General features: G+C 40.2%; 1 protein-coding gene and 1 long non-coding RNA gene across 4 annotated transcripts in view; one reads left to right on the forward strand and one right to left on the reverse strand.

Moving 5' to 3' along the window:
- Window positions 1-19,004, forward strand: part of PARVB (parvin beta) — a 62,563-nt gene that overhangs the window by 11,563 nt on the left and 31,996 nt on the right. For 2 of the 3 annotated variants that reach the window (XM_031597224.2, XM_090147067.1), the window contains exons 2-4: window positions 5,540-5,629; window positions 8,046-8,116; window positions 16,437-16,539. In XM_031597224.2, coding sequence (XP_031453084.1) covers window positions 5,540-5,629; window positions 8,046-8,116; window positions 16,437-16,539 — 264 coding nt within the window. Of the gene's footprint in view, window positions 1-3,514; window positions 3,668-5,539; window positions 5,630-8,045; window positions 8,117-16,436; window positions 16,540-19,004 lie in introns of those variants that run through there. The other variant, XM_090147075.1, reaches the window with a different exon arrangement.
- LOC116231447 (uncharacterized) lies at window positions 12,653-15,700 on the reverse strand. Its single transcript, XR_004167460.2, has 4 exons — window positions 15,134-15,700; window positions 14,968-15,034; window positions 14,065-14,221; window positions 12,653-13,985 (listed from the first exon to the last, which is right to left on the reverse strand). It is a non-coding gene; the product is annotated as an uncharacterized LOC116231447 (long non-coding RNA).

Below are 19,004 nucleotides of genomic sequence, written 5' to 3' on the forward strand. Positions count from 1 at the left end.
GCTTACAGCTGATAAGTCTGAGGGGAGGTTTCACAGTGCAGTTTGTGGCTGGATGTGGGCAGAAGGCTCCTTCTGGCATGGCAGCACCTGTGTTAGCATCCACGGGGCTGTGCAGAACCTTGAGTTGAAGCAGAGAACTGGTTCAGCAGGCAACAGCTGGCTTTATATAAGATTCAGCTTTCCTGATGCATTAAAGTGAGACCTGCCATTATGGCTAAAAATCTTTCTGCTTAGTAATAACAGATCCTCATTTTGTTTGATTTGGTGTAGAGTTGCCAGTGCTGGCAGTGTTGTAAGCTGCTTGTGGTTGCTGTGGTCTGCTTGGAGCTCTTCTCACCCAGGTTATGTCTTCCCACCCGTAAGGTTGCCTTCCTCATTCTGGGGTAGTGTTACATATGAATAGCTCGCTTAGGACAGCCATAGCAATGTTGATATTGTCTCAACACAGGTGTCACCCACCAAAAATGCAATATTTTTTTCATCACCACAACTAAAAATAGCTTGCTAGGTAAGAATTTTCAAGGTAGAAAAACTGAGAACAGTATTTCACTGTCCTGCACAAAACAAAGCTCCAGTTTTTTGTAAAGGTTTCAGACTGGCTGAAAATACTGCCTGTGCTAACATTGCAACAGATTGTGTTTTAACACTGACAAAAATACGGGTGATCTTTGTTCAGGCAGTCACCGAATAGGCCACGCTCATCCTTGTAAGTTTAACTTGTCCGTATCTACAACTTTGCTTGTTGAGATTATTACAAAAGGATTATTACAGCACTTTTCCAAAAGCTGTCTTTAGCTTTAAGTTTCTACAAGTGGCAAAGCTTGGCTGTTGTGGGTGCTTTTTTTGCTTGCTGGGGCATACAAATAATTTCCCTTATTACTGCTCTGTTTTGAATGCAGTCCCTTGGTGCAGTGCCTTTATGTGGATTTGAAGCAGTCTTTCCCTTTGATCTGCCCAGGGATTATTAATTCACTGTTGTAATTAACGGAGGCTTTGTCTTTCTCTTGCAGTCTTTATCAAAAGATCTCAGAGCCTTTTGTAAATGTTAAGCGATTTGAAATGCGGCAGAGGCTGGTGAGTTGTGTGTGTGGTTCATCCCTAGAACAGAGACAAAGAGTCTCACTGTATTTCCACACACTGTGCTTGGGGACTGTTTGACATGTGCCAGTACAGCAGTCTTCTTGAGAAATACCAGTTTTTGCAAAACTATCTTTTTTTTTTTTTAATGTTGGCTGCTCCATTAGGAGGAATTATCTGGTGCGTACATCCCTCTGGAGGAGGGAAGGAGTGTTGTGACACTGGTCTGCATAGGGTACCAATGGAGTTTTATATTGACTTTCCAGTTTTCAGAACTCTCAGGATATGAGATGCAGGCGAACAAGTGGCTGGTTGAAAAAGTACCCCTGGTCCTGGTTCTATCTCTGTGAAGAGCAGTAAGACTCTGGGGGCATGAGAAGAGCCTTCTGTGCAGTGCTGGTTGTACAATCTGTGCACGTTTCCCTTCTGCATGCTGCTTGTACCAAAGAGGATGACAGTTACTTGAATAAGTCATGAATAGTGGAGCCAAGAGTAACAAAGCAGCACAATAGCTTCCAAAGTTAGGGTTTAATCACGAGATGAAAGTATAAAATGTAAAAGCTGTGGTCCAGCAGTGCTGAGGAGAGAGCTCAGCATTGGTTGAGTTAGAAGGAAAGCAGTGTACCCGGAGCCCTGTGATGGTTCTGTGGCAGCTGCTGCTTTCTGTGGGGGAGACTGAACCCTGCAGTCAGAAATAACCAGGGCTAAAATTAAGTAGCATTTGCTTTTGTAAGAGGCTGAAGCTTGTGGATGGCTTTTGAATAGCAAAGCAGAGACCAGTAAAAACTTAAGAGGTGAACTGCACTATGTTGTTTATATATATATATAAGACTAGAATTATTAAGTTGAAGGAAAAAAGGATGAAATTGTTGCCATGTTTGCTCCTTCTCAAAAAGAAGAAAGCATAGACTTCTTTCAATGCTCCTGCTGACTTTAAAGGTCATTTCTCTGCTGTGAGAGACGCTTGACAGCCGTGGTGGTGCTTCCAGCATCCTGCAGCTGATTGCTGCTGTTCTGTGCAGTTTGCATTTAATCCCTTGCACCAACACAGCCTGCCTGGCTTACAGATGTAGTGCTGTTTTGCATGTATGTGTGCAGTCTGGTTGTTATATTAATTTTTTGGAAAGGCCAGTGCAGCTCCTGCCGTGACAAAAATTGTGTTGACTGCTGGTACTGCCAGGGACTGTTAAAACGTCAGAGAGCTGCCAGGAAGCCCTTGCTGCTTTCCAGGGGACTGGTGGAGAAGTGACCTTTTTCTTTTGAATTTGAATTTCTGGATGAGGGAGATACTAGGGGCTTTGGCTGAACGCCTTGGCCATTTGCCCATCCATCACTGCATTTGGACTTTGCTAGAGCTGGCTGCCAAGGGCCCAAAGGACTTGGGATGCCTAGCCTGCTAGTTGAGAATCAGCTCAGAGAGGGGGATCCCAAGCCAGACATCTGGGAGGAATCCCAGCTAGTTCTGCCAAAGCTCTTTCCAAGGCACTGTCTTTCTGGACTTGTATTTACACCTGGGTTGCCCTGTGCAGGTTCACAGCTTGGTCGTTAGACTGTCAGCCAGTGTTACCTTAAGGCTGTAAACATTTAGCAGAGCCTGTGCTGGGAGTCAAAGCAGGGGCACACTGTCTGTGAGCAGGAGACTATTTCCTGGGTGCTAGGGCAGCTCGCAGGAGATCTGCTGGCATGACTGAGTGATGTCTGCCATGGCATGCTGTGCTGCTGGAGCAAACAGACCAGCTGCTGGAACCAGTCTGGGCTAAGCAGTCACAGTGTCTGTCTGTGCTCCATCTCTTGCCTCTGCTGTTGCCCCCTAATGCAGGTTTCCTGACTGCACTGTAAAATGGAATTATTGGGCTTTAGAGTAAGATGTTTGATGCAGATTTCACTGAGAGAGCAGACAAAGAATTACTCCAGTGCAACAGGAGAAAACATTTCTTGCAGGAAAGGGCAGAGGAAAAGAAGAGGGTCTGTGAATTGGCAGGTGGATAGCAGGCAAGAAGCAGCAGCAGTACCCCATGTGGGGCTTAGTGTGGCTGATGTGCAAGTCCAACTCTGATTTACCACTAAAATGTGCTCTTGCATGGGCAACTCCTTTCTTTACTGTAAGTATAAACCTTACACTGAAAATACTGTTTCTGGTAAGTTGCAGAGGCTAGCATTTGCCAATCTGGCCACTGGAAACTCTTAGCAGAGAAAGTGCCGAAAATGCTGTCTGTGAAGGACTGTTAGTGTCCTTGCCCTGGGCAGCCAGCAGCCAGCCACCCCAGGCACTTGGCCATCTGCAGAAGTGACAGGGACAGAGACAGGGAGGATTCCTTGCTGGGAGCTAGTCTCAGGGTGCCTGTTCCCTTCTTCTGGCGCCTGCCTCCACCAGACAGCTGAGAGCTATCTGAGTGCCTGCTCTGATATCATTGGGCCCAAATTAACGAGGCGTTGGCAGCCTCGAGGCGTCAGCCTCTCGTCCAGTTGCTGCTGCCCCTTCAGCACTCAGCCCATCCGTGCCATTTGTCTGCGGATGCGTGTGACAGACCTCTGGGTGCTGGAAGGGGCAACATGGCAGGACTTCTGTGTAAGCGGCGCAAAAAAGGAGGTATGTGAGGTTACATTTCCAGCAGGAATCTTTTCCTAAGCTAAGGAGGTGGCATACAGGCTCCCTGTAACGCAGGCTCTCTGGGCAGCAGGATTTGGGAGGCTTGCTACTGATGGAGCAGGGGAGGATGCCCTGGTCCTATTGGGGCAGAGCCTCGCTGGGTTTGAAGGCAAGTCCGAGGGTTTTATGTGGCTCTCCATGTTATGAGGGACTGTTGAGGGTAGGGGCTTAATACACACATCCGTATTGATGTTTTTTTTTGCTGTTATTGTTGAAGAACGAGATTTGTGTTAAGAAGGGTTCTTCTTGATATTAAAAAAAAATGAGCAAGTATAACATAATGGAACTTTTGAGCATAAAAACAGTTCAGCTGCGTTTAAAATTTTTATGTCTTGAGGTGTATGCAGTAATTTGTTTCTGTAGCACATAGCATGCATTCCTGGCCCTGAGAAGCTTAGGAAATCTCTACTGCATTTGTAGAATGCTAGGTAAACCAGTACCCTGACCTTACTGAACAGTTGATGTTCACAGATAGAAGAAAAGCTGTAAGAATCATAAGAAAGATATATCTAGAAAGAAGTGTGATTTTAAGTGGCACGTGGGCATTTGTAGTTAAAAGAAGGCTTTAAAGATATTCACCTCTGGTAGCCAGTTTCCACATAATTTTTCTTATGTTTTCTTGTGGCTGTATTCCTGTTGGCAGGTCCTATAGGAGCTGCTTGAGGGAAGAAGCTGGAGTTGGGAACATGCAAACAGGGCAGGGTAGGGCATGCTTTGAAAGCTCTTTGACCTGATGACAGAGGCTGCTTAGCTCCCTGACCTTTGGAGAGCTTTCCCAAACTAAGAATGAATGCATGAAAGGGGCAATTAAGTGTTTATTTAACAATGGCGTTTAATCAGGTGATTAAATCTCAGCCTGAAGATGCTGTGTTCAGTTTGCAGTTGTGAACTTTACTCTGCTCCCCTTGCAAAAGCTGTGCAGTGTAGAGCGCAGGCCATGCACAAATGCTTTTAGCCATTGCTTACACAGAACTGTCACTTAATGAATGAGTTATTGCTGTCTCTTTGTATCTCCTGTTTCAGATGCATGTTTTTTTAAAGGTTCACTGTAAGCAGTTGTTTTCTGTGTTTAAGGGGAGGTAAACCTCAGAGATCGTAGAAATACTATAGTTCTGCTAGAACTTTCCTTACTGTTAAGTCCTATGATACTAAGCAATTGGTTTAGTTACTCCCATGTGACATTATGTAAGGAGGTATTTTAATGTCCTTCTTAATGATGCAGGGTTCCCTACCAACTTTCCAAACTGAGAGCTGTATGTTTGGGAGCGTGAAAGATTCCAAATTTGTCTTCACCAGACCATGCTACATCTATTTTTCAGCCACTGGCAATGCAAGAATTAAACATGTTTTCATTATTTGGTAGGATTCTCTGAGGCTTTTAATGAGGCCAGTAGCAAATAGTGACTCTTGTGTTCTGCCGTTGGAAAAAGTGGTAATGAGTGGTGGTAGTGCTATCAAAAATGAATTAGATTTTACAGTTAATTGTCTGCTCTAGATTGGGCCATTCTGCAGCTCATACCCCTTCCTTCTGGAGAAAGAAGCACTCAGACATTACTTTTACTACAGAGTTGATTTTTTTCCAAAATATTTTCAGCTGGTAGACTGGTGATTCAACTCCATTTAATAAGAAGCTGTAGATGGATGTTCCTCGGATTTTATTTTCCACTGCAGCTGCAGTCCTTCATTCTGTAAAATTTGGGTTCATTTTGAAATGGATCTTCAAGATACTTGCTCTTATTATGTCTCTTCTACCTCTGCATATCTGCAAGCTTCGTATTCATTTCAGTCTTTCTATTTTTCCCTTCTCCTCAGTGAGTGACCTGCAAGAAGAAGGTAAAAATGCTATCAATGCACCAATGAACCCAAGTGCTGTCGACATCCATCCAGAGGATACTCTCTTAGGTACAGTATGCCACAGACCTTGACTATGCAATTACTAATGAAGGTGGCCACTGTGACCCCATATTGATTGCTTTGCTCTTCATTACAGATTGCTCCCAATTGAAAGTGGGAGAATTGGGAACTGTTGAATGTCAGTTGTTGACTAGAAACTAGAAAGTCTAAAATGGAATTTAAAAAGCAGTGCCAGCTGTGCAGCTGTTCTTAAAGTAGGTAGTTTATAGGAAAATTGACTTGCTCGATGAATTTGCAGAGGAATTCTATTCTTCTCTGATCATCCAGAAAACAAACAGAAAGTTGCAATTTTGCAAAGAATTAAATGGAAAATAGTGCTGGGATTGTCTGCTTAAGAGTTGCTTCAGTTTCACTGGGTGAATGTCCAAGGACATCTCACTATTTTTCCTAACAGACGTCTTCCTTTGGTAAAGAAGTATCTTTACACCTATAGGTGGGGAACTGAAGGATCAATTCACAGAAAGTCTATAGCAGAAGAGTGGTTCCTATGGGACCATTAAACTGCCTTGACTCAAACGTATGCGCTTTACTGTCCTTAAATGTTATGTGTTATTACTTTAGTTACTTTTGCCTATTCTAAGTGATGGTGCAGCAAAATGGGATCTGATAAGCAACAAATCAGCATTTATGATGCTGAAATCAGTAATTAAATATGATTAGGATGAAAATATGTGAAGCAAGCAATGCTTTGTAGAAAGAATATAAGTATTTAAATTCCAGTTCCCCTCCCTACCAAGTCTCTTAAACAGCATAATTTTATAGATTTTATAGATTATATTTGATTCTCAAACAAAACTTTGTGGTGAATTGTGTACCATTATGGGTCAAATCTTGTTCAGGATTTCAGTTAGAAGTTTCTGGGTGTGTAGTGGGTGCCACTTCCTTTCACCAAGACTTCTTGACTCATCCCAGGCAGCAATGGGGAAGTAAAGGAATGGGGAAAAAAAGCAACAGAAAAAGAAAAAGGTTTATCTGTAGGTTTTTTGGAAATTTGTGGTGTGTCTGGATAGAAGGATCTTATTTTTTATTTTATTTTTTTTAATAAAGAATAGGGACACTGCAGAATACTGAACCCAAATGGCTGGGAAAAGCCTAAGGTAACACAGTTAGACAGTATAGTTTATCTGAAGCGTGAGTATTATATTTGTCATCTGAGAGTAATAAAGTCTAGCACTGTGATTAGAGTTGCTGTAAGACTACCTGTTGGTTAGGGAAGGGACCGAAATGCTGCTGTAAGAGCAAGGCACTGTAGATGGATCACTGTTGGATTTTAAAGAGTTATTCAATACAAAGTAGCACTGAGCTGACCTTTGGTCATACCAAACACCTATTCTCCTTTGTTGTCATGCAGGAAGGAATTGGGAAATCAAACAGAAGGTAGAATTCTGTATTACTTCTCAAGATAAACTTAAGGGTTCTATAGATAATTTAGTAGGCAGTGTTTGCTGTTTGCTTGAACAGATCTAACTTAGATCACAGCTGTCAGTTGACTACTAAATGAGGGGTGCAGGGAGAGGTCTACTTCTTGAAAGCATGCAGCAAAATTCAAAATATGAGATTGCACCAGGTGTTTCTTAAATATTAATATCCATATCTACAGGAGCATTTATACATGCATGTGATGTATCTGTCCATACATGCTTTTGTAAAGATAATTCTGCCACAAGTTGGTTAGTTGTTAGCCTTACTGAGCTTAAGCTGATTTTGCTTCCAGTTGTTCAGTATTGAGTCATCCATCCTAAATGTTAATCTTTACATTCTTGCCTCTTGTGGTTATTTTGCTGGCCATTGGAAAGTATTTCTCAGATCTTTCCATCTCTCAGTAATGGAAGAAATAGACTATTCACATGAAAAATGTATTTTATGTTCCTCCTCCAAACATAAGTTGAACTGATGTAAATTTGGGTCACTTTCATTTCCTAGATGTTAAGTAGTTCTTACACCCAGGGCCATGTGCATGTGACCCTTGCTATGTGCCAGGTTTCAGGGAAGCAGAATGTGGAAGCACAAACTGTCAGCCGAGGTCTCAGCAGCTGTAGTGTTATAAGCTTGCTTTTTCAAGGTCGTGCAGTTTAGGAAAGGTTTTTTAAAAAACAAATTACATATAAATTGAGGAGAGAGAGGAAAGTTAATATTACCATGCCCCACAGAATGCAGAGGATGGTGATTTTTCTGATGTGTTCTGAGCTGGAGAAGGTCAGTGGAAACAGTCTTATTTTAGGAAGTTATTATCTTTCTGTGTCTAAAAATGCTTAACACTCTGATCACTGGATATTCCCCTGCCAGCTTGATGACTGGACACAGTCATTTCTGTATCAGCTGACAGGCCACCTCATGAGCAGTAATTGTTGCAGTATTTCAAGTGTACATTTCTTCTAACTAGTTTCCCATTTTATTTGGACAGAGGAGAATGAGGAACGCACTATGATTGATCCTAACTCAAAAGAAGATCCTAAGTTCAAAGAACTGATCAAGGTAGGATATTAGTTCTTTGTCTTTCTTAAAATCTTTAACTACTGAGCCAAAATCATTTACTGGTTGTATGCTGGTTACCAAGCATACAATTAAGAAGGAACAATTTGTTACTGAAGTGTGTCTGTGAAAACTAAAGACAGACAAGGATGGTATTAGTAAGGCTAAAAGCAGCAATGAGAGAAACAAAAAAAGGCTGAAGGTCAGAGTGCCCATGGCAGTTATGGAGTACAGCTCTACTGCCCATTTTTATATTCTTTTGATTACTAAAGTGAGGCTCAGAACTTAAGATGGATCTACCTGCAGGTCACTGCACATAAATCTAGGTTTCTTATCTCTATGAAAACAAGGAAAGAGCCTTGGAAAGCATTAGAGAGATTTCAGAGAAGGCAAAAGTCAGACCAAAATGAGCAAGCGTGTGGTAGGGGACACTGCTATTTTTCTTGCCTGTATTTTGTTGTATTAAAAGAAGAAAAAGGGAAAGAATCCTCCCACAAATTGTTAGTTAAAGCCATTAGAATTTTTTAGCTTTTGTGTTGAGTAACCTGCTGGTCTCCAGGGCATGGACAAAGACTAACGGGTGAGTGAACTGATGGACAGCTGTGTACACTTTGAAGCCATTGTATATGCAAAGAAGAAGGCATTAAGCTAAACAGTGATTTGCTCTTCCATGAGAACTTGCGAACTAACAACCTGGTAATTCAATTGCTTACAAGTTCTTAACCATCAGAGTTAGTTCTGATCATCTTTTATGTAATTCCTACTGTTTTGACTTGACATTTGTGAAAAGAGTCATCTCTCTCCTAGATCTTCAGTTTTGCTTTCAGTGGCTTCTTGGAGCAGAGGGTTACATCCATTCTGCAGTACTGCTGCCCTGAATGTGGAAAGTGACTCTGATTCTTTTGTTTTACACAGTTCTGCCTCTTATTTTTTCCTTTTCTTGATTATCCTTGTATTTATATTTTATGTGGCAAAGAGGTAGGAAGTAGCCAATAGTTTAACCATAGGCTTGGGCAGGAGCCACAGTGTCCTGAGTGTGTGTTGTGGCTGGGGACACCTGCCCAAGATGCTGGCATGATGATAATGTGTTCCCAGCTGTGCTGTTGTGATGTATGGCTTCTTCCCTTCTGGCAGTGCTTATAGTTTCTGCCAGGTATTTGATCACAAGTGCTGGCATTTCTGAACAAATATGATATGTTTATAAGAAGTGTTTTCGCTTATGATTCCTGCTGCAATTTCTCTTTGTTAATTTAACATCATTAAAAAATACATATCTTTTTGTTGGAAACAACAATGCAGCTGTAGCTAGATGTGTCTGAAAACTTCAGATAGTGTGTCCATCTCCATACAGAGGACTGGATTGCAACACATTCATTTCAGGAAACCATGTTCGCTCTATCTACAAGCAAATGCTTCACAAAATGTCTCAGCAAACTGTTCATCTGATAAATCTTTAAAACAAGTGGAATGATCTATTATTAACATTACAAGGATGTGTTTAGGATTACAAAACCACATCAAGGGGAGTTTAGCAAGGAGTTGCCCTCAAATTTTCTTTGTTATTCTAATTTACCTGGGATGTGTTCTGTTTTTTAAATTAGGTGAATTTGCACATTCTTTTTTTTTTTGTTAATTCTCAAATCCATTAATTCTTCCATAAAGTGCAGTGGCCTTGCATCACTCTTTCAAAATACACTGTGGTTTTGTTGCTAATAGAGCAGAAATACTGTAATGAATAATTCAGATGAGTAAGAGTTGTTGCAGTAAAGGAACCAAATGCACTCTGTGATGCAGGAGACTTGATAGTGAAATCATCATTGCTTTTAAATTGAAAATTTTGCTATTGAATTTAATATGAGGTGGTGAGTTTTCCCTGGATGTCGTAGTCTATCAAGGTTATACTTTTCTTTTTTGAAAGGCTGAAAACCTTCAGGAGGAGTGAAAATCAGACCTAGAGCCTGAGTGTTTCAAATGTACTGAACTGGAGTGTGATTCTGCAGTACATCAGTTTGCACTTGCATGTAGTGAGGGTAACTTACTACCAGTTAAACTGGAGCAGCTGATGCAAGGAGCAGCTTGGTTTCCTTGGGATCATCCCCCAAGGAAGGAGATGTGTCCTGTGGAATGCATACTTGACAAACGATATGGTTTAAGTAATTTATAAGCATTTGCATACCTCTCAGAGTTTTTACAGAAGCTTAGCAGAGAAACCTTTAATACAGTGTTGGTGTGAATCTGTTAAAGCAAGGAGAGGTTTAAATTGTGTTGGCAAAACCTATGTTATGCCACAGAAGAAAACACACACACACAACAATTTATTCTTTATTTTGTGTTCCTTGGTTAAGTTTTCCAGGAGCTCCAGTGCTAGACAAGAATTCGCCCCATTAAGTGCTCCACAGCAGCAGCCAATAGAAGAGGCTTTGGGCCCCACAGAGCTTGAAATCAAAGATCTCCATGGAATAACAAGGCATCAAGGAGTTGAATGGATTGGGGTTTTTATAGTGCGAAGTGGTTCTCTGTCTTTTCCCCTCTAACAGGAATGTGTCAATAGCAGAAACAGGGCTTGATGCCTTTTAAAATTTGGCAATATGACTAAGCTTCATTGGTGCCAGCCCAAATCCCTTTCAGCACCATCGTATGACATGCCAATGGTTTGCCATCACTGATTTTGAGTGTTTCTGTTCCCCTGTCAGCCACATGCAGTTAGGGTAGGTGGAACTTAGTGCAAAGAGGAAGCAGAGATATCTTTTGCTGACACTGCTGTGATATCTCTTTGTCTCCACAAAATATTGTTTTAATTTCTGCTAGGCCTGGTGTCATAGGAATTATATGCGTAGTGGATTAATCTGTACAAGCTTTTGTGAGCATTTGGAAGTGATTTTGGCAGAGCTGTTGGGAGAAAAGCTGTGTACTATTGTGGTAATGCAGAAACCAAAAGAAAAGAAGAAAAAAAAAAACCATCCCAATTTCTCATTTGTACTAAAGCAGATATACAGTGAATAACCTCACAGAAGGCTGCTTAATTGAGGTTGCAAAAATACATACTTCAAATCTTCTTGCACATATGAAAATCATCAGTAACTGAAATGATGCCTTAAAGCGTTGTTTGTTATCATATCACTGTTATCATATCACAAAGAGAATATCACTGTATTCTCGTTGACAGTTTGTCAGTATGAAGTGATATGTTCTGATGTGTTCAAATAAGTTATCTCTGTGGCCAGCAGCCTTTTCTTCATCACTTCACATGTGCCCTGTGTGTAAATACAGTTTGGGGCACGGCTGAACAGATCCAAAGCTGAAAATTCAGGTCAGGGAAAGAGAGGAGTTGTGTTTTTATTTATATGTATAAATAATTTACACAAAAAGTACTTTATTTCTAGTGTCTGAAATGTGTGAGCTTCTTTTCCTTGTCACTTATTTGTCAAGTGACGAATGACCAAGGTTTCAAGTAAAACTAAATGAAACCTTGCTTCCTAAAAGCTCACTAGTCTGCTTTTAAAAAGAAGCCTTCTCCTTCCTTTCAGGCCTGGCAGTGCTTTGTGTGTAGTTTCCAAGGCCGAATATTAATTTCTGATGCTCATTTCCATTTTCAACCCTAAAGTCAGTTAAACTTCTGTACTTTTGATCTGTGCTTCCTAATTCTCCCAGAAGTCAAGGGCGAAAAGAGTCATTAAAATCAGGGTTTTCTTTGCTGTTTTGGTGAGTGGGTTTCCTGTTTTTCCATTGTGGCAGACTCATTCATGTAGTTTGCTTTGTTTTTCATGTTATTCTTTGCTGTTGGAGCAGTGGCCATGGGGTCCTTGTGCCCTTGAACTCTGCACATTAACTCTGAATGTGCCTCACTGCTGTGGGAGTAGCCAGCCTGTAGAACAAAAACACTTCACAAAGCTAGTGAAGTTTGAAGTGAAAACCCATCTTGCACAAATTAAAAAGCAAATAGCCAGGCAGAAGACTCATTTTTACTTCTAGATTTCTACCACTTCTGAATTTCAACTGTCTCCCTCACAACAAAGTTCAGTTTTCGATCCAGCGTTTAGTAATACACCGTGGCTGATTTAATCAGACATATGCATTTGGCCAAAAGTGATGTAATAAGTGGATGTGTCAAAATTTAGAGCAGCACTGGAAATTTTAGAACTATAAGCACCCATGCCTGAGCGTTTGTTACAGTTCTGAGATGCTTTCCATGAGCGTGGATCTGCATGAAAAGGCAGGCATGGTTTTCAGGATGTGCGAATATTACACTAAAGTTTTAAAATCAGTGCTAATCCTGAATACATAGAAAAGCAGATTTTTTTTTAAAGATGTGATGTGGCTAAGAGGCATAAGCATCACTGTGTATCTGTATGCTGCTTTGTGAGTCTCCAAGTGCTGACCAGGGTGAGCCTTAGGTACACAGAAGATTGCTAGCGATGTGTGGGATCTGGTGATGACTTCACCAAGTCATTACATGTAAGGGGAGGCATGTTGCAGGGGCTGACAGTGGGACAACAAGCTTTGCAGTGAAGCTTTTCCTCAGTTCTGCAGTGTACCTGTTTACATCTCTTATTTAATGCAGCAAATATGGCCCTAACTTAGTTGAGCATATTCTCACTCACTGGAAAAAAACTCTGGCTGTGCCTTAGGTCTGCTTCCCTCCAAGTACTCCTGCCTATGTCAAGCTGTTTAGATTTTTAGACATTCAGGTTCTTGAAAGCTTTCAGCTTCTCTCTTTGCGTGAAAGAGCAGCTACAAGGATCTGGAGCATTGACTTCGTGAGAAAAGAGTCAGACAGTATTTCTCTGCATTAGTCATTTCAGTCAGCAAAACAGTGCTTTATATCCCTTGCAAAACTTAAAATAGAAATAAAAATAAGTGCAGAAAGATTTTCCAGGCCCCTAATTAAGACATGATCAGGAAATTAAGAGGTAAGACAGTAAATTTTGGGAAGTTGGGGGTTGTGGTTTTTTTTTTTGATTGCAACATTTGTCAGTCTTCCAGTGCTGTAAAAATACTTGGATTATTTATTTATTCCTAAATACAAATTGCAAATTCAATTTCCTACCAGAGCTGGATCCGTAGTCTGAGTACTAAAACAGCCAGAATGTTCTCTGGGATACTTTTCTTTCAGGTGTTACTCTATTAAAACAATAAAATAACTATGGCTAGACCTCATACAATTTGTATCTTTGGAATGTAATTTTTGTCAAGTGTTTTTCAGCATTAAGTTTCTCAGAGATGTTTAATTATACATATTGTAAGTATTTCCATTTTTTTAAACAACCTGTACCTATATCACAGTATTTTCAAAGCTTCTTTGTAATTCTTCTTTACCTAGTCTTGAAGATTCACTCCTACATTAAAATAAAAGTCTGGAAGCACTTCCTAAACTCCTTGACGTTTTCAGTATTCTGACTGCAATACTACTCAGCACAGGAAAAAGTGGTCCATTAATTACAGGTTTCAGATAGTTTAGCATCCCAAGTCTTCTACAAAAACAGAAATCTGGCATCTTCATATTAGGATTTTAAAGGGATTTTGATTGTCATTTGATAGTTTCAGCTGAACCTTAGGTGATTTTTTTTGAAAATTTGCTCTTCGAATCTCATGGATGATGCAAATCTATAAATGTGATTTCTTCCCTTGGTTTTCTGTTGATGTCTGTGTGTATAAAATTTGTGTCAATTCAGAACTGGGTAATCACTTCATTGAAGGGCTTCTGAAATTTCTTGAGGTGATGTCTTATTATTTAGGAGCTGCTTTTCGGTACCATTGGTGAACAGTTTTTGAGGCCTTCTTTCTTGTCTTTCAGCTGTGGCAGTTTTTTTTTTTTAAAAAAAAAAAACTTGCCTGTCTCTTCAGCCCTTTGCCATAAATGTCCTTCTGTCCCCTGAAAAAAAGAAAAAGATTGAAAGAGACAAAAATAGTTAATAAGAGTTTTCTCTCCAAATGTGGTCATGATTTCCCACCTGCAGAGCAGAGTTCTGTTGCTTTATTTGGGCTGCATCTTCTTGCAGCTGGCTTTTGCTGGCTGTAATCTCTAGTTGTATTAGAGGTTTTCAAAAGAAATGCAAAGTCTGGTTGCCCTGTTCCTGATGGTAGATGACATGCCATAAAGCTTTAAATCTAGAAGAGAAATGAGCAGCTGAGAGTTTATAGAGACAGCTGAAGAGGCATCTCAAGAACTGCTAGAAGATGAAATACAGGAAGATTAATCATCTTGATGTTTTTCTCTGTTTCCATGTGATGTCTCTATCAACCTGTGACATCAGAGCAAGACTTAAATATCCTTGTAACCTACATAGTCAAATATTCATGTCTCCATGAAAAGACATGTTTTTCAGTGCAGTCCTTTATTTTGCCTTTTATTTCGTAATTTCTTGAATATTAAAATAGAGCAAAGTTCTTAGCTATTGTAACTGCCAAGAGGCAGAATTATAGGATCAAATCAAAGAGTGAATTTGAAGAATCCACAGTTTTACATAGGTTGCTCCAAAAGTAATGCCACATATATTTCCACAAACACCACAATGAATACAAAGAACACAATAACACTGTTTGATAGAGCATATTTTCAGCTACATAATGCTATTTTTCAGCATAATCACCACCACTAACTACACATTTTCACCAGCAATGAACAAGAGCCTGCATGCTGCACTCAGAAGTCTGCATGGCTGTCCAGAATATGGCTTCTCTTTCACATTGCTGTTGCCAATATGCACCACCTCACTGTGCTCACATCCACTGTTTGGTCTCCATAAACATTCAGCAAGCATCAGTGAATGCCACTGGGTGCAATTTTCTCCACGTGCAAGAATTCAATGACACACTTTTGCTTCATTTGCACTTCCATATCAGGTGCTACTTACTCAGCCTGCCACTCTTCTGCCATCTGTCACGCAGAAGCAAAATGTAAAAGAACGTTGGTGGGAAGGTCTGTAATCAATGAATATATAGATGTTATAATTAAGAAATACACAGAAAAGTTAAGCTGAACAGGTTATCACAGTAAAGAAGAATGGATGAAAAGCTCACCCTTAGCTCGCTGGGAAGATCCAAAAGGAGCATCTCCAGAAGAGATCCTTCCCCAGTGGTAGTCAGCTCTTAAATGGGGCCTAGGAGAAGTGGAGCCAGGCTCCATCCCTTACAGTAGCACAGGAGAATTGTCTTCACCTGTGCTCCCAAGGCTGACTCATTGCTCACCTCAGGTTCAGGCTGTGATTCAGCAGTTCCCATACAGAAGGTTCAACCTCTGCTGCCATTATCACAAACATCTGCCTCTGACATCATGGACCAACTTAATAATGTAAGAGGAATTACTTTCAGAGCAGCCCTTCTGTATGAAGCAAATAAAAAACCAAAGCTTTTTAATTGAGGCACATTATTTTAGGCGGCTCTGCTTGTATTTTTCATATCTGTGATTGGTGATATTCTTCTGCCCTTATGAGCCAAGGATTTAGCAACACAAGTTGACATCTCTTCCCACAGAACTGTATTATTTCACAAAAGGCATTTAATTTTCCAAATAATAAATGGGAGGAAAACATTACTGCCAACTTCAGTCAATGCTTTTTTTCCCATAACTGTTTGGAAGTTATTATCTTTGGCACCTTGAAAACTTAAATCAATTCCTTTTTTTTTTTTTTTTTTTAACTTTTAAAGTTTTTTTTTATGTTAGTTCTTGTTTTGCAGATAGTTATGGTTGCCAGTGTATGGGGACTGTTACTTACGTGTATTGCAGAATGGTTATCAGGCCCAGATGACCAAAATTATAATTACAGACTTCTGTATTTTGTAATACCTGAAGTTAAAATGCCTAGTTGCTTAATAGCAATAATTTCCCTAATGAGTGTGTTTAGTTCCTCTCAGTGGGAGCATTCACTTTTGCCCCTCTGAAGCTTTTGTCTCTTCCCTACCACTCGTGACTACTCAGAAATGACAGTGGGAGTGCTGGGAGCCTTACAGGTTCAGGGGTCTGTTGTCATCTCCTGGCAGGCCTGCTGGTCACTTAAAACAGGTAAGGCATGAGGCTTGAGACATGGAGAGCAGGTTTGCTAGATATTGGCAAAGATTGTTGCTACAGAGCTACTGGTTACTACTTGCTTTAGAATTGGTGCAATAAGAAGATATAGTACAAAGAAATACAGGGCACTAGAATTGCCATGTTGCTAGACCTGAAATAAAAGCAGTAACAGCAAAAACATTTATTTATTTGTCTCTGTAACTTAGGAATACACAAATATAGTTATTCTTGTTCTGTTTTCTGTTCCTGGTTACTGCCTGAAGGAACATACTTTGGTGGTTTTTAGACATTTGCTTCCTCTTTCTGTACTCCCAGGTTCTAATTGACTGGATTAACGATGTGCTGGTGGAGGAGAGAATCATTGTGAAACAGCTTGAAGAGGACCTTTATGATGGGCAGGTACTGCAGAAGCTACTAGGTGAGTTCACACAAGAGAAGGTGGCTCCAGAAAGTGAAAGGAAGCCCCAAATTAAACCCTTTGAAAGATGTGTACTGTAATGAGGCTGTGCAGTAACTCACTGTCTCACTGAGGGTACAGTTTGTTTTACTGATAGCTACAGTGTCAGCTTCTCATCTGTTCTTCTCAGGCACTTTTCCTTTGAAAGGGGAGGATCATTCTTAGGTAGCTCATTTGGGAACAAGTAGTAGTCCAGAGAGCTGAAATGTGGCAGAAAAAAAGGTGAAGAGGAGATCAAGCAGAAGCCACATGGTCCAAACTTTTGTCTTCATAGTTTGTTCCTGAAAGTTTTGGGCTGAGAGGTTTTTTTGAGTTCATAAAGAATTACTTTTAGGAATAGAAAAAAAAAAAAAGAATGCTTGACAGCAGGCACATACTCACAATTTGATTTTAAGTGCAAATGGTACATAAGGATATATACTTAATTAAGCAGTTCTGATTTTGCAGTCCTTTTGCATCTTTGCAGTGTGTGCTTTTACAAGAATCAAACCCAAGAAAAGCTGAATGATAATGTAGTGGTTTACCAGGGTGTTTTCAGCAAAGAAACTTGGAGCTGCAGGTAGTCATTGTAGATCCCCCCTGTTTCTTGGAGACAAATAAGTAAGTTGAGAGCTGTCTGCTTATGACATGTTTTCAGTAGTTGAAATAGTTTTCAATAGGGTTGAGATGTGGGATATAAGTGTCAGAGTAGAGAAAGAGGATTTAGTGATGCTAATTCTATTGGTGGTAACTGAAGCTACTTACTGAATTTCATATTCCTCAAATAAAATGCATGCAGTGTTTTGGCAAACATAAGCTTTTAAAACTTGTAAACAACAACTTGTGTGCAATATTTGTGTGAATACAAAACTGTTCCCAGTTTGGGATAGGATCTGGTAGCTTATGTCACTGTAAGAGAACTTTCAGCTGACCGTTGCTCTGGTGCCGTACTCCTAAATAAAGGCATTCAGACAAGGGAGCTCAAGTCTTTCACTGTTACTTAAATCTCTCTGTGAGTTGCTTTGCCAATCTTAACACCAGGGTGTGTGCACCTTCTTACTGCATCTTCTCTGGAAGCTCTTTGAAATAATTGGGGTAAGCTGACACTGCTCCAAGTTCTTTCTGGGGTTTAGGGAAAAATAGTGGAAATGGATTTGCAAATTTGTCTCACTGTTGAAGGTAATAGACAGTGTGTGACATCAGTCTCATGTCAGAGGATAATAAGAGGGCAAAATGGTGCTTTGGATATATACATGCTGGTATTCTGGCAGATGGTAGTTTATTTCATTGGAGCCATTTGTCATTGGGAACTTTAATAAATCAGTGCTCTCTGTGGAGGCCGTGGTTTCTGCCCTCAGGCCTGCATACATTTAGAAAGTGCTTTGTTGTCCATACATGCATAACCAGTTGGACTTATCCAGGAGGAGAGGTGGGCATGTACATCTTGCAGGCCTGAGACTTTTATTTAGACTGACTTTTCTTTATGTTCTCCCTGTTTGGCCTCTCACTGGAGAGCAAATGCTTCTTCCCTGGCCTGAAGCTCAGCCCCAGTGTGGTGTTGTCTCAACATGAATTTTTCAGTGGTCTCTTGATTTATTCAGCAAGACTTATTCCTGAAACTTTTCATCTTCATGCCCTCTCAGTGATGCGAGATGCAGCAAAGCTTGTCACGCCTGGCGGTGTGCTCCTGATGCTTGAGGCCTCATGATTAAGACAATCCTCAGTTTTACAGCAAAGTCTTCTTTTCTTTTGCCTACAGGAAAGGCTAACAACAAGTAGGGTTATTAAACTTCAAGTAGCAGTTACCATTTCTTGTCTGTGAGAGGTATTTCAAGAATATCTGTCTTGATGGACAGACAGAAAGATCTGCCTTGATGGGCAGATGAAAGACAACAGCTTGTCAGTGGGGTTACTTTGAAGCTGTTTGAAGTGAGAGATGAGCAAATGATTATCAGAACAATTTAGGTAGGGCTCCTTGCTTGGTTGATTTTTATCAACAAAGTACAAGTAATGCCAATGAGAGAGGCTGTGGTAGTGTAGTGCTTTTGGTGTCAGGGTAAAGGGAAATTAGTTTCTGCTTGTTGATTGGAAGTTCATGTGGGCTGAGAATGGATTGGAGCTATAACTTGTGACCAAAAAAAATGAATCTTGTAGGATAGATTATTTTGTTTAATAAAAGATTTAAGATAATTTAAAATAATGCTTACATGTTTTGGCAGCCAGCTTAAAAAAGGCTCACAGACATCCTGGCTAAGGAACATTTTTTCCATTAAGATTATTCAGATACCGATAACAAATTCTTAGATTGATGGAAATCATCAAAATGTTGAAAGCATTCATGAATTGATAACCTGCAAATCTCTTCTGTTTGGGTTATTAAAGTAAAGCTGTATTTCTGACATTTAAAAATATATATACAGCTGTGTAAAATGTCCAAAAGAAACACT

Source organism: Phasianus colchicus, chromosome 1 (assembly GCF_987193195.1).
Source record: "Phasianus colchicus chromosome 1, bPhaCol1.hap1.1, whole genome shotgun sequence".
NCBI lineage: Eukaryota > Metazoa > Chordata > Aves > Galliformes > Phasianidae > Phasianus > Phasianus colchicus.